Source organism: Aulonocara sp. 'chitande type north' Nkhata Bay, linkage group LG12 (genome assembly GCF_057382095.1).
Source record: "Aulonocara sp. 'chitande type north' Nkhata Bay isolate Kocher_YH1m ecotype deep benthic linkage group LG12, A_spYH_male_GT1.1, whole genome shotgun sequence".
In the NCBI taxonomy this organism is placed as follows: Eukaryota; Metazoa; Chordata; class Actinopteri; order Cichliformes; family Cichlidae; genus Aulonocara; species Aulonocara sp. 'chitande type north' Nkhata Bay.
The window spans coordinates 12,757,567-12,771,971 of NC_141355.1; the positions used below are offsets into that span (position 1 = coordinate 12,757,567).

The 14,405-nt window shown below is 39.8% G+C and overlaps 1 protein-coding gene across 1 annotated transcript in view; it reads right to left on the reverse strand.

The window, feature by feature from the left end:
* LOC147317005 (voltage-dependent N-type calcium channel subunit alpha-1B-like) overlaps positions 1–13,446 on the reverse strand; it is a 337,402-nt gene extending 323,956 nt beyond the window's left edge. The window contains exons 1-3 of the mRNA XM_086313576.1: positions 12,072–13,446; positions 8,890–8,995; positions 5,882–6,021 (exon numbers count right to left, since the gene is read on the reverse strand). Of these exons, the coding sequence (XP_086169702.1) occupies positions 5,882–6,021; positions 8,890–8,995; positions 12,072–12,331 (506 nt within the window). The 5' untranslated portion in view covers positions 12,332–13,446. The remainder of the gene's footprint in view (positions 1–5,881; positions 6,022–8,889; positions 8,996–12,071) is intronic.
* Between the last annotated feature and the right edge of the window lie 959 nt (positions 13,447–14,405).

A 14,405-nucleotide genomic window follows, 5' to 3' on the forward strand; every position in this document is an offset into this window, starting at 1 on the left:
AAACACAGAAAATGACGACCTTTTGGCTTTATCACAATTGTGAAAAAGTTTAAACTGATTAATCATTGATTCAAATAATAATGATACAGTGGTTAAAAAAACCAAAAAAAACTTGGAGCCCGAGGGTTCGTATTGGACACCAACCAAACAATTATGTCTTTATTTAATAAACAAGTTCAGAATTACAATTACACAAGGTGTACCACCTCCTGCTTCAGACACAGCAGAGATTTAAATGCAGTAGACCATGAACTCAAATTAAATAAAAATACATGCTTTGACAAATTTCAAGCCATTTGAAGCCATTTAAAACCTTAAATAAGCTTAAATAAATCATCTACCCACAGAACTACCCACAAAACTCAAAACACTGGGTCAACGACCCAAGAACGACAACAACCTCACACCTCTAACCACAAAACAGTGTCACTGCAGTACAGAAAATTAAAAACCTCCCATGTGTAGAAAATAAATGAGAAACTGTAACACAGAAGCTCCTATAAGAAATGCAAGCACAGAATCCCGTGTGCTATTTCTTTTTGAGAGCAAAGTGGAGCAAGAGTGAAGAAATGTTGTTCAGCCAGGCTCAGGATATACCATACTGAGGTGGAATCCTCTAATGTCTGAAAAACTGCCCTGAAACTGAATCAGGTAAAGTGAATAACATTGATCTTCTCATTAAAATGCAATGCTGTGCTAGGAAATCATGAGGTTGCTATTTTGAAAGGTACCATGAGCTGAAAATGTTATCTTAGTAGTATCTGATGCAACACTTCATTAGATAATAGTGGATACAGCACAGTCAGTTTGTTGACAGGACAACAGCATTTTTGCTGAAAACAAATGTCTACCATGTGTTAGAGGGAGTGATCCCAGTAAGGCCATTCCAGTCACCCACAGCTTTATATAATTAAATTTATTAATATCATACGTGAAAGTTCAAAGGGCTAATATGTATGAAAACACATTTTAAAAAATATTGAATATGGTACATTTTACTGATAAGAGAAACATATGCACGTATGCTGTGTGTGGCATGTATTTTAGGGATGAGCAAAAATCACTGCAAAAATCCAACAGCAGCTGCTTTGATCCAGCCAGCTATAAAGAGGACTGCTGAGGAGAATCTATTCCTTCTGTGTTCAGCTCAATACACTATTGATTTTGGTAGGAGCATGCAGGAGGCAAATACATGTTCTTATTAGCAATTCCCTACATCAGACTGGAACATTGTAGAGTTATCTAATTACCAGCTAATGAAAGACGATTCAGGCCCCTGTTTTGAGAGCAAGCATCTGTGATGTGTGATGGGATCATTTGATAGCAAGTTCAAGATGGCCCTCGAACTGCTTCACATAGGCTATGAATTATTATTAAGCTAAAAGAGATCAATTCTGGGATATGAATAAGTGAACAGTACTCACCAATTTTGAACTGGGGAATAAAGGAAGGACCTAAGTCTTTCTAAGAAGGGCCTAATTGTGATGATGGATGTGACAGAATAAGTCTGATCCGTAGCAACTCCATGACATCAGCTCAATAATAATGAAAGACTAAGGGGTCGTTAGGAATACCTAGACCAGGGGTCAGCAACCTTTAACACCCAAAGAGCCACTTGGACCCGGTTTCCACGCAAAAGAAAACACTGGGAGCCGCAAATACTTTTTGACATCTAAAATGAAGATAACACTGCATATATTGTTTTTTTTTTACCTTTATGCTTTGTGTGAACAACTAAAGTAAGTAAGTAAAGTTTATTTATTAAGCGCCTTTCACAGACAGGCAGTCACAAAGCGCTGTACACAAATATTAAAATAAACAATACAATCAATAGACATTATACACAATGTAAAAGGTCAAATGTAAAAAATGTTAAGAATATCAAATACGTGGATCAACAAAAGGCTTGTTTGAACAGGAATGTTTTTAACTGCTTTTTAAAAGAATCCACAGAGCAACTAAAGCGTGCTGCTTATGAAATCCATGAAGTGCTACAGAGAAAATTTAATTTTATTTATGTAATTAACACATTTTGAACTCTTAAAGAAATATAAAAAAAGGAAAGACACCCAGCTTAACTAAAATCATCCATGTAGCAAACAAAAACTGTTGTGAGCCGCCACCCTTATATTGCCTGTGGGCTTTTGGAGCGTTGACCTAACTTTTAAAAAGTAATTGGAAAAAAAGCACTATGCTGCTAAAAAATGAAAAATAGATATTTGCAAAATTCTGCCTAAATATGTATTTCATGTGGTTAATGTATGTGGCGGGGCGTGGTCTGCAGTGCCCCTGCATGGGAGTCGGACGCACTTGAGTGGCACCCGCACTTGAGTGGCACCCGCAATCACGCCTCGCCGCCTTAAAGTCTGTGATCTCTCTCCTGAGAGTTTTACAACCGATATTATAAAAATTCTATTTTTTCCCCTCTGTCAGTGCAATATTGCCAAAATTACATAAATCCGTAGTTAATGTATTTGTTACTTCAACGATATAATATTATAATTCCTTATTATCCAAGTGTTCTATGTAATCTTTCATGTTACATGGAAGAGAGGATGTGGCATTTGCAACCTGTGAAAGCACAACAGAGTGAACCATGAAGGGTCATGTTATACTCAAGTTACAAACAACCTGCTAAGATGACTGCTCAGATGAGCTGAATGCTGATAATCAATGAGTCACTGCTAATACATGATTGCTATGGGTTTTCACACAGCACATCCTGCAGGAAATGGACATCATCACTGAGAAATGATTGGCCAGCATGTGTGTACAAGCATGCTTAAGTGCACTACCTGCATGTGTGTGTTCAGCTGCATGCACTCTGCACAAGTGATCCGATATCTACCCAGAAAACATGGCTCAACCCATCAGTGTAGCACGGCCCTGATAAAATGACCAGACCACAGCTGTAATGGCCTCTATCCACCACCCAACCCTTCAATTATGGCTGACATGCCAGCCTGTTCAGCCCCAATTGAATCAGGCCTGCTTGAGCTGCATCCACACCCAGCCTCGCTCGCGCGCGCTCTCTCTCTCTCTCTCTGCATATGTTAGAATGTTTCTATTATTCATAAGTATATAACAGAAATTGTTTATTGCGTAATGCACATGCTAAGCCTATTTTTAATCCCACAGTATTCCATCACTTGCCTATAGCTTGAAAAAAGGCCATCATCAGAAGATAACTAGATTTATATGTAAGCCAGTGTAACCCATCCTCCATCCTTATCAAGAAAATATTTTTGACTGGATTGGGCTCCCAGTATAGCTCTTTCTATGTTAGGAAGGCTCAAAAAGGATGAACAAGTGCAAAATTCTCTGCATGTACTTTGAAGGCCTGTAACTTGACAATTTTTATAGTATAAAGTTTTTTATAGCTTCATTAGATACACTAAAGCTATGGAACAAGAAAATTGACAGTTTGAGATGCTCACGTGGGATCGTTAGAACTGACTGATTATATAAGGAATCCTTATATTTGCTAGTTTTAACATATTTATATTTAGTATTTATGCAGAACACAAACGGTTTTGGTTCTACAATAAAGATGCAACATGCAAACAAGCAGATCTCAGACACATATTAGCAAACCAGACATTTATTATATTTCCTTGTTTCCAGCTAACAGGAACAAAAGTCTCACTGACTCTTAGTGATATCCAGCAAGAGGTTAAGGTGTTGATGAGAGGTTTGGGAATTGGCAGAGGCTGTTTGTTGCAACGAGGCTCCTCACAGCCCAAGACGCTGCAAATAAATCTCTGTATCATTACGTAAAAGAGGCTGGCCTGTCCCCCAGTGGGGCTAGCACGTGTTCAGGGACTTTCAGCAGCATAACAGCAGTCTCCTGATCCCTGCCCTTCCAGCATCAACCCCCCACAATACAGCCTCTCCCTTTTCACCGTTACCACACTTCAACAGCAATTAAAAGTGATGCAAAAGCATTGCATCACTTTTAAAGGGGATACAAAATTTTTACCTGAAGTTCCAGACTGACCTTCATAAGGTACAAATAAACATCAAGGGTTCTAAACTGTATAGCAGTATAGAAGTTTGGACTTCCTTCCACCACCTGCCGCTGGATCAGAGACTTCCTCTCAGACCGTGTACAGAGAGTTAGAGTGGGGCCTCATCTTTCCTCAGCCGCAACACTGGCTCTCCACAAGGCTGTGTACTGAGTCCCCTACTGTAGTTCCCACCCAGACAACACAGTCATCAAGTTTGCAGATGATACTACTGTGGTGGGGCTCATCTCAGGGGGAGATGAGACTGCATACAGAGCTAAAGTTCAGAGGCTGTCAGATTGGTGTGCAGTTAACAACCTGGACCTCAATACCACCAAAACAAAAGAACTGGTAGTTGACTTCAGAAGGAGGAAGTCCGAGCTGCAGCCTGTCAGCATCAATGGGGAGTGCGTGGAAAGGGTCTCCAGCTTCAAGTTTCTGGGTGTGCACATAGACACAGACCTCCAATGGAGCTCTAACACCTCTGCGGTCTTAAAGAAGGCCCAACAGCGTCTCCACTTTCTGAGAATCCTCAGAAAAATGGACCTGAAGAAGGAGCTGCTGACCGTCTTCTACCGCTGCTCCACTGAAAGTGTGCTGACATATTGCATCGGTGTGTGGTTCTCCAGCTGCACCACAGCACACAGAAAGGCACTCCAGAGGGTCATCAACATGGCCCAAAAAATCATTGGACATCCTCTTCCCTCCCTGAAGGATCTGTTCAGCACTCGCTGTCTCAAGAGGGCACGCAGCATCCTACGGGACTGCACACACCCAGGACACCGGGTGTATAAGCTGCTGCCGTCTGGCAGGAGGTTCAGGCTGCTGAGGTCCCGAACAAATAGACTCAAGGACAGCTTTTACAACAGGGCAATAGCCCTGATCAATGTAAATAGCTGACCTGACTGGATACCTCCCTGGACTTTTTTAGGGGGGAGGTAACAATGTTTAAAACAATAACAATAATATTTATATTTATAACAAGTTGCAATAATAATTAATGTGCAATAATAACAGTGTGCAATACACATACACTTATTCTTCTTTTTTATACTAAGTTAATATACTGTGTTGTGTTGTTTGTTGCGTTTGGATGTGTCATATCGTGTCGTGTTGTGTTATATGTAGTGCCGACGCAGGACAGTTTTTCCAATTTCATTGTACTACTGTACTATGTATGACTGTGCAATGACAATAAAGAGCTATCTTATCTTAAGTCACAAGAATAAATACAACGTTAACAAAGTAAACTAAACTCTTACAGTTTGACTCTATGAAAAAGTCAACTTTACTTGTGTTTCTGCTTACATTTTTTGGGGAAATATCTACAGTGTAGATATATCCTTTGTTAACTTGGCCAAATTTTTCAACACAAACATGACAGAAACTGATGCATGTTTGAGACAGACTTTCAAAAAGATTTGTACCATCTATTCTAAATTTCTTAAAACCACAACTAAGTGCTTTCATCAGAGTGGTCAGAAGGAACTAGCCATGGCCTTAAACTCAACACAATCCCCTGAAAAAAACAAAACTTGCTATTACTCGAAAATCCGTTTGTTTTTCATGATTTTAAAGATGAAAAACAGAAAGAAAGAAGCTTTTACTGGATTTGTATTATAGTCCTTTCTGTGCTGTGTTCTCTGATTTCCTTCTGTTTTGCACATCTACTGCAGACAATTCCCCTTACTGAGACACTGATTATTCAGACAGGAAGAAAACACCCAACCATCTGGAATGGCTCAGCTCTACTGATCATTAGAAATGCAACACACACACATACACAACAAAGCTCTCTCCCGCCTCTCATTAATCGCTGTTGCCCATCGGCTCTGTCAGTTAGCAGCTACATAAGCCATTAGGCCTGTGCTACTCACCCTGTTAGGACCACCACAAAGTCCATTACATTCCAGCCATTACGCAGGTAGGAGCCTTTGTGGAACGCAAAGCCCAGGGCAATGATCTTGATGCCAGCCTCAAAGCAAAATATTCCAATAAAGTAGGGTTCTGTGTCATCCTGTAAGAGGAAAGAAGAGCAAAGGATTTCTGAAACTGCAGACATAAATTTATAAAGATTGAGACAGATAATGTGAAATAATACACAATGAAAAAGAAGGGTCTAGATCATTAAGTGTCCGTGATCCTCTACAAAGCAAGCTCTACAGATGCTTTAACCCACCAAAAGAACTATAACTACGAAAAATCGAAACCTTTTTTTCCCTGTGAATCTGTGAGTTCTGGAAACGATTTAGAAAACTAGAGGTGTCCCCCAGTAAAAGGAATAACACATGGTGTAACTAGTGCTGGTAGACTGATTCAGTATAATTAATTCGGCTTCATCACTCCATTAACTTAATAGAGTTTAAAGTGAGAAGAGGTTTTAAAAAAGTACTCAAACTTAGGTCAAGGCATCTATTCAATCTATTCAAAAAACAAACTCCAAAAGGTATCATAAAGGTAATCATTAATCAATAATTGGTTACGGTTAAGCGATCTGTTATCAACTTCACACCTCAGAATACTCCGACATATAATATAACCCTAATCCAATTTTGCCCATTACAATGCAATTACACATGCAGATGTCCTCCTGCTCGTTTTCGAGCAGTATTTTAACTTCCTCTTAAAAATGAAACTTTTTGTACAGAGAGACTGAGAGTAACATAGTAACATTACAGGCACGCTACATTCATGCTACAGCCTGTTCATCCATCAGCATAAAGGGTGCACTGACTTGGATGGCAACATCAAATAGTAGTATGATCACCATAAAAGTGATCTATAGCTGCTTTTATCAAATGCCTTGAAACCTCATTGAAGGCACCATTTTGGTTAATTACATGTTGATAAAAGTGCAACTAATATCTTTGTTACCTCAAACAGGCGAATTCTACTACTTCCCTTGCAGTGAAATAGAATAACAGACCTTTTTTTTTTTTTTCAAATAACCAAATCAACAATTAATAGAGTATAAGATTATAAAAATCATACAAAAGACTACACAGTAGTGGAAATAATTATTTGATCTTGTGCTGAATTTGTAAGTTTGCTCACTTGGAAAAAAATGAACAGTCTCTAATTCTTATAGTAGATTTGTTTTTTAGTTTTATGATCATTTAATTTTATTAGAGAGCGACAGAATATCACACCACCAGTAGTTACCTTCTCCCTAAGCTCCTCGCTGATGGTCTTGTAGCCTGTTTTTGCCTTCCACAGGTCTAAAATATTGTCCCTGATGTCCTTTGACAGACCAAATGTATTTAATTGACTAACTGATTGCAATCTGTGTGAGCACACATGACCACACGGCGAATCTGTGGGAGCCAGAATTAAGGCTGGATTGTAGGAGATCAAATACTAATTTTTTCTTTAGTGTTTTTTTTTATTTATTTATTTATTTTATTTCGAGCTGATATTTTGTCTCTTCATTCAAATGAAACTACCATAAAATTAGAGACTGTTCATTTCTTTGTAAGTGTGCAAACTTACCAATTCAGCAGGGGATCAAATAATTATTCCCCCTTCTGTATTGATACCTAGGGCTGTGCGATATGACCAAAATCTCATATCCCAATATAACAATTCTATCGTCCCGATAACGATATAAATCACAAAAATGTAACATTTTCTGTAAATTCTATGAATCTTTGCTGGAAGTGGAAGTGTTTCCAGCTGGGCGTCCTGTAGCTGGAGTCGAGTGTTTTAACCGATGCATGAAACTATACATTTTTAGACATTTAGACACCGTTTTCTTTGTGAGTATTTATTACACGGCGTGCTGCAGGGAAAAGCCTGTTCTAACGTTTGAGTCTAAGGTTTATTTTTTAGCACCTGGCGGCTCTTCTTTACTTCTCATCCGTAAATAATCTGCTCTTTCACGTGATTCAGTTTATTTTGAAAAGTCTCAACAGGATCTTGAGCTTTATTGTGAAAGGTTTGTGGAACATAAACAAGCGGACACGCGATGCTATTACCGTCGTTGTTGCTAACGACAACACATAAAAACAGGCGCTTGTCCGTCCGTAGTGTGGTTATATAAAATATAAGAGAAAGAGAGAACTTTAAGAAATGAATATAGCCACTGCAGTGACCATCAAAACGATGAAAAAATATTGCTTATTTTGCGACACTACGAAACAAACGATAGCGTAAAATGAAACGATAGACATTTTTATATCGTCATCCGATATATATCGTTATATCGAACAGCCCTATTGATACCTACTTTCAACCGCTTCCTTATCACAGCAGGGAGCTTTCAGTTTGGCTTTTTAATTTTTATTCGTTTTTTTGACACTACACAATCCCAAAGCAATAATCTTAAATTGTAGCCCTTGTCACAACTCCATAACTTTGCTTGGCAAACACAGACATTTTATGAAATCTATGGTATGTGGTATTTAATTTCTAAAGCAGCCCTGCCATTGTAACTCCCACTATTTCCCTCTTTAATAGAAAGACTTGACAAGAGAGTTCGGTGGGAGGAAGATGGAGCAGGGGTAGCCTGTGGTAATGACACAATGGGGATCAAAGGCAGCTCTGCATGGATCTACACAACCTGCAGCGCTCAGGAGGAAGGACACATGCTGAGGGGAAAACTGGTATCTTCACATCTTTTCAGTTTAGATACTTGATACTACTTGAAATGGTCAAACCCATGAGCACAGTTAGGTAAAAGAGGAAAGAATGAAATCAGAAACTTTTTGGAAGCAGAGTTTGCAGAATAGAAACTATTTACTTACAGAGAGACATGCATGCATGCATTCCAGACAAAAGAAAAACATCTGTTAAAAATAACAATGCTAATCCTCACAGTGTTTGCATTTACAAACTGCTGTTTCTATTGTGTAACACAATAAAAGAATCAACCAGCTTTTTTACTTACCAAACGCTCTGACATTGGGGTTTTGTCTGAGGCCGGTAGGTGTTGTTCCAAGGCCAGCACAATGCAGTTTGCTATAATAGTAGCCAAGATCATGTACTCAAATGGAGTGACAGTGTTAAGGAAGTCTTGTGAAAACTAGCAAACATTAAATCAAGACATAGAAACCTGACAAAAGTTGACACAAAGCCATTCCCCCCTTTACATTGGTAGGTAACAGCATTATGCATGAATAGAAAGTTTTGGCACTGGCACCAGACATCTCTTTCTGTTGAAATGATTGTGCTAGGTTATGTATCAGATTGGCTGGAGAGGAATACTGGAGAATATTCAAAGAAACAGAGTGCATGCACTTGAAGCTACAATTAAATTTCATAGCAGTTATTTTTTGTGGCTACCTCATCCATCAGTGATAAAGCTTTTAGCCTGCTTGTCATCATCTTTCTGTCATACCAAGAGAAATCAATGGAAGGTTAGACAACAGAGCAGGTAAAACAGCTACTAAGTGTCAACTTGGAAATGATGTATTAAGGAAGAAGAAATAGTTCATGAACTAATGTCCCTATCCATCAGGGTTTTATAGTAAGAATGAAGAGAACTGGGTAGATGATGAGTGAGTTTGTGGCAGAAATATATTCAAGGACTGACTCAGTACAGCAATCAGTGTGTTTTGTTTGTTTATTATTTCCTAACACAACACTTTTTTTAAGTTCCAAGTTCAGTTCCTAGCTCTGTTTCAATCATCTGGGCGGAGCAATGCTGACACACCGGCATTTTTGCTATCACTTCATAGGTCAACCAAAGCTATCCTTTTATGTTAACTGGTAATATTGCCACAGCAGATCATCTGCCTCCATCTCTTCCAACAACTAGCATTCTCCTGTGTTACACCATGTCTTCCTTCAATATATGCATAAAGCTTCTCTGTGGTCTCTCTCTTTCCCTGCTGCCTAGCAGCTTCATATTCAACATCCAATATATCTACTTCCATTGAAAATCTTAACTTGCTTAAGTCTCCCAACTCCAGCTCAGCTTACTGTGTTTTTGGCAGCACTACCATCTTGTAAATGTTCCCTTTCCCTCTTGCTGCTGCTATCACAATATTGGAAATGGGAAGCTAACGCTGCTTTAGGGAGAAGAGGAAGCACAGAAACTCCTTTATGCAGGAAGCACTCCATAATAAAATGACACAAATAATGTAAGTATAATCAGAAGAATAAAGGGCAAAATTGCGTCCCTGTATCTAGACTGGGTTCAGTCATTTGGTATTATGGGCTCAAATTTTGATATCTGTTTTTTTCATGTTTACATTTGTACTGTAAACAAAGTCAATGAAACGGTAATGGAAATTTTTATTCCATTATATATAACAGTTCTAATACAACAGAGTTCTATAATGAACTCATAAAATAAATGTAACTGTAGTCAGATACTGGGAAAATTTGTTTTAAAAACTACAGAGTAAAAATGTGATGTTGATAAAAAGCTTGCAGTGTATGTGGATTACATTTGAAATATAACCTTTGTTACATTGTTTGTTATAAATGCCATTTTTGTCATATTTTTAGAGCATTCTTTTGAACTGTGTGGGTTTTTTTTAATAGTTTGAATATGCACTACCTCCCATCTGCCAAACACCTAGCACTGCAATTCCTGTACCAAACTAACTGAAATAAGTTGTACTCCTTTCATTTAAATTTAATTGCATTACTTATTACAATTTAACAATGTAACCTTTTACATTACAAAACTAATCTTTCCAGCTTTGTTCTTACACGAGTTGAGGAAAACCTTTTCATGATCTGCAGACCTCAACTTGGTCACTTATAACAAACACTTCCAGTCAAATTTGTACACTAAAAATCAAGGATGACAACTCCTGATTATAATTGTGTGTATAGATGGTTACTTTCTCCATCTACACCCACAGAAAAATACAGTACAGTAAACTAAATATTTTCACGACGTGCCCCTTCAATATAGTCGTACTATTTTACTAGCACCTTACTAGAGAGCTATATCTATCTTCTAATACACTCCCTGATTTTTGCAAAAGCAAGACAACCCAAAGTGATCACCATTCTAAGTCTCCAGTGTGGTGGGAGCTTGGTGATGCATATCTGGTGATATGCAGCAGTTCTTCAGTGTTTAATTTAACGTCTGCTTTTTAAAAGAAATTAAATGCAGATTTGTACCGCTCATTTGGGTATCTCGCTCCCTACATTGCACTGCCATCGTGTTATTAGTGTACCCCTCACGGACGATACAGCTCGGCCAGTAGGAGAGGATCCTCAGGAGAGGGAGGAGACCGATGGATTCCAGCCACCAGGCCTCCAACTGCTTCGAACCACAGTAAATCCTCCTGCAGCGCACCAGGATAAATGGCTCACTAATGCACTGCGACATTAAAAATGATAAAAGAAAACTTTTATCATGCCAGAGGTTAACCAACCAGTGACTTACGCAATGGATACTATTCCACAACTAAATGTGAGTTAATTGCATGAACACTCATGCACATATACAGGTGTCTTTCCAGGGACTTTTCCTCAGAAAAAATCTAAATGCACACCAGTAAGAAATGATTTTGGTCAGCATACAAAGCTCAGCAGGTGGCATTCACTCACTGTGCACAACATCTACCAAACAGACATGAGCTGCTTTATAACCTGAAACCTGCTGCATTTCAGCGCTTGTTTGCTTTGTGTCACACCCATGCAGCGTGCCACCGCCTCACTGCTGAGGAAAGCCTGCAGATTGCTGAAGTTCAGTTCCCTGGACAGCACCATCTGCAGAGCACAGCATTCACCAGAAGACAAGAAAAGGATCTACCGAGAAGCCCATATAGTCATATCATCACACATAAACTTCAACTCTTACCTAGATGTGCTATATTATAAAAAATAAAAAAAAAACCTCATGACTACAGCATTTAGCAGCATGGGACTTGTGACCAACACTGGAAACAACCAGAGAGCCAGCTGTGCAAGTTTTACATTTTAGCTGAACGTATTGTTGCTTTCTTAACATATATTTATACTAATTGATAAACAGTATTCTAGATGCCGGCTTCTTCTGCCTCTAAATAAGGCCCCTTAAAATTTCCTGGGAGTTCGGCGTCAGGCATGCGGGTTTTATGCAGGACAGAGCGGCTTATCTGGGGGTTTACTGGGTTGTAAGGATATGGCCATTCGGTGATCTTTTTGGCATATTTCCGTATTACATTATCCTCGCTGAAGATGAACAAAGAGCGGTTGACGGTGAGGCAGTTCTGTTTGACTGGAATTGGGTTGTAAATGGCCATGGTCCTGGCTCTCTGGGCCATCGTCTGCTTGTACATCCTCTGGCCACCCGGAGGCCCCGGCTGCCGGCTGCCCCCCCTGGCAGGGGCCGCGGGGCAGCCGCCTCCATAGCGGCCGGACAGTTCGTCTTCAAATCGAGCCATTGCGGAATAGCGCAGACCTTGCTGGAGAAACCAAAACTGACACCAGAAAAAAAATAGAGAAGAAGCATCACCACACACACTGACGTCCCGTCCCCGTGCAGGTCCTTTGGGTGCGTGTGTCGGCCACGACCAGCAGAGTCAAACATTCACACACACACACAAAAAAACGAGCTGAGGGAGGCTCTTTTTCATCAGCCTCAGTCGGTTATTGCCTCACCTCCATGTTTTTACTCTCCGCGGCGTGGAATTGTTGCTTAAAGTTTAGACGCTCACATTCCATGATGCATCATTTTCATGGCGGACTGCCCACGTCCTCGCAGGTAGCTTTTAAACTGGCGTCAACGCTACAAGTTCATGCTAGAGGATGCGGAGACAACGGAACACCGTGTCTAAAAGACAGCCACCTCAAGACAAGATAATACAGCAGAGGGAAAAATCGCGAAATGTCACAGTGAGTAAACCTGTTTTCCACCAAATAATGTCTGTAAACAGCCGCATTTCTTTTCTTAATCACTGCTGACCGCTGTGACTTAAAAGCAGTCTTCGTTAAAGCACTTTGCCCCACGGAAGAAAAAACTGATGTAATTTCATCTGATCGTTCGTCGAGGAGAAATCACAGTGCAGCTGCTTGTTTCCATGAATTTGCGGTTAATGGGAATGTAGCTACCACTTTCTCTACTGTTCCTCAGACCCCCACGTGACCAACAAGACGCCAGCCAGTGGCTCCACCTGGGCGAGCCCTGTTACCATAGCAACAGGGAGGAGAACGAGCCACGGGTCAAGTTACACGGAATGAAAATGACTTCCGGCAAAATCAGAGCTTGTTTGTGGGCAGATCTGATTTCGGTTTTTGAAAATATTGCAACTAACCCAGCGAAAACTGATGTAACTGCGATATAAACAAAATTATGTCGGTTCGATTCCCTTCGAAAATCAAACAGTAAATAGGACGAAACGATTTCCGGTCAATATTTCCAAAGTAAACTCAAAGTTTCATTAAAAAAAAAAAAGATAAATGGCGTGTATTTGTATAGCGCTTTACTTAGTCCCTAAGGACCCCAAAGCCCTTTACACATTCAGTCATCCACCCATTGACACACACGTTCATACACTGATAATACAGTTATTCCAAATGTTGTCAGTGCATCTTCTGTTTACTGTAAAAATTTCCCCAGAAACGCCTAAGACTAAAACATCTCCCATATAGTGAGGGGTGTTATAGTATCTGACAAAAGTGAGATACTATAAACACCTCTCACATTTTTGTAAATATTTTATTCTATCTTTTCATGGGACAACACTAAAGATATGACACTTTGATACAATGAAAAGTAGTCAGTGTACAGCTTGTATAACACTGCATATTTGATGTCACCTCAAAATAACTCACCAATGTTCCCTCTAAGTTGCTCGCGTGCGCAATTGCGCACTGCTGGCACGGTCTGTGTTGCGCACAAACTAATCAAAGTGATGTCATGACAAAAATGAATGACAAACAAAACATTTTTTCTCCTTCATTTCTGTCAGGCAATGCTGTATGAAACTTTTCTCGCTGTTAGTATCATGGTTGCTAGGCAACCTGAACAGCGCTATGAAGGCTAGACCATCCCATTTCACAAGCCTCTCACTTCGTGCTTCTCGTACTTATAGTACACAGGTATGTAGTACGCGTAGTGCGCGTACTTCAAGCGTGCAGACCCTGAATTGGGACACAGCCAATGATGCGATTGACATTCGTATATACGCGGCTAGGACAGTGTCCTTATGTGCAGACACCGGTGTTTTAGCTAGCAAAGTGGGGTGGCTGATGTGGGGTGAAGCCACGTTAATGACAACGTGTACAACCATTGGAGATGTGAGCAGGACAGACGGAACAGTTGACGGAAAAAGTGTGGACTTTATACCAGTTTTTAAATTGTGTTTATAGGCCACGTAAAACCAGAGTTATGATAAAAAATATATGCAATGTTTGGTTTTCTTCCTGGATACTATCGTTGTTTATATTTACTGCGGAAGAAACGTTAAAAACGGTGTTTTATAAGGAAAACACTCTGGTTGTGTCCAAATTCATGGG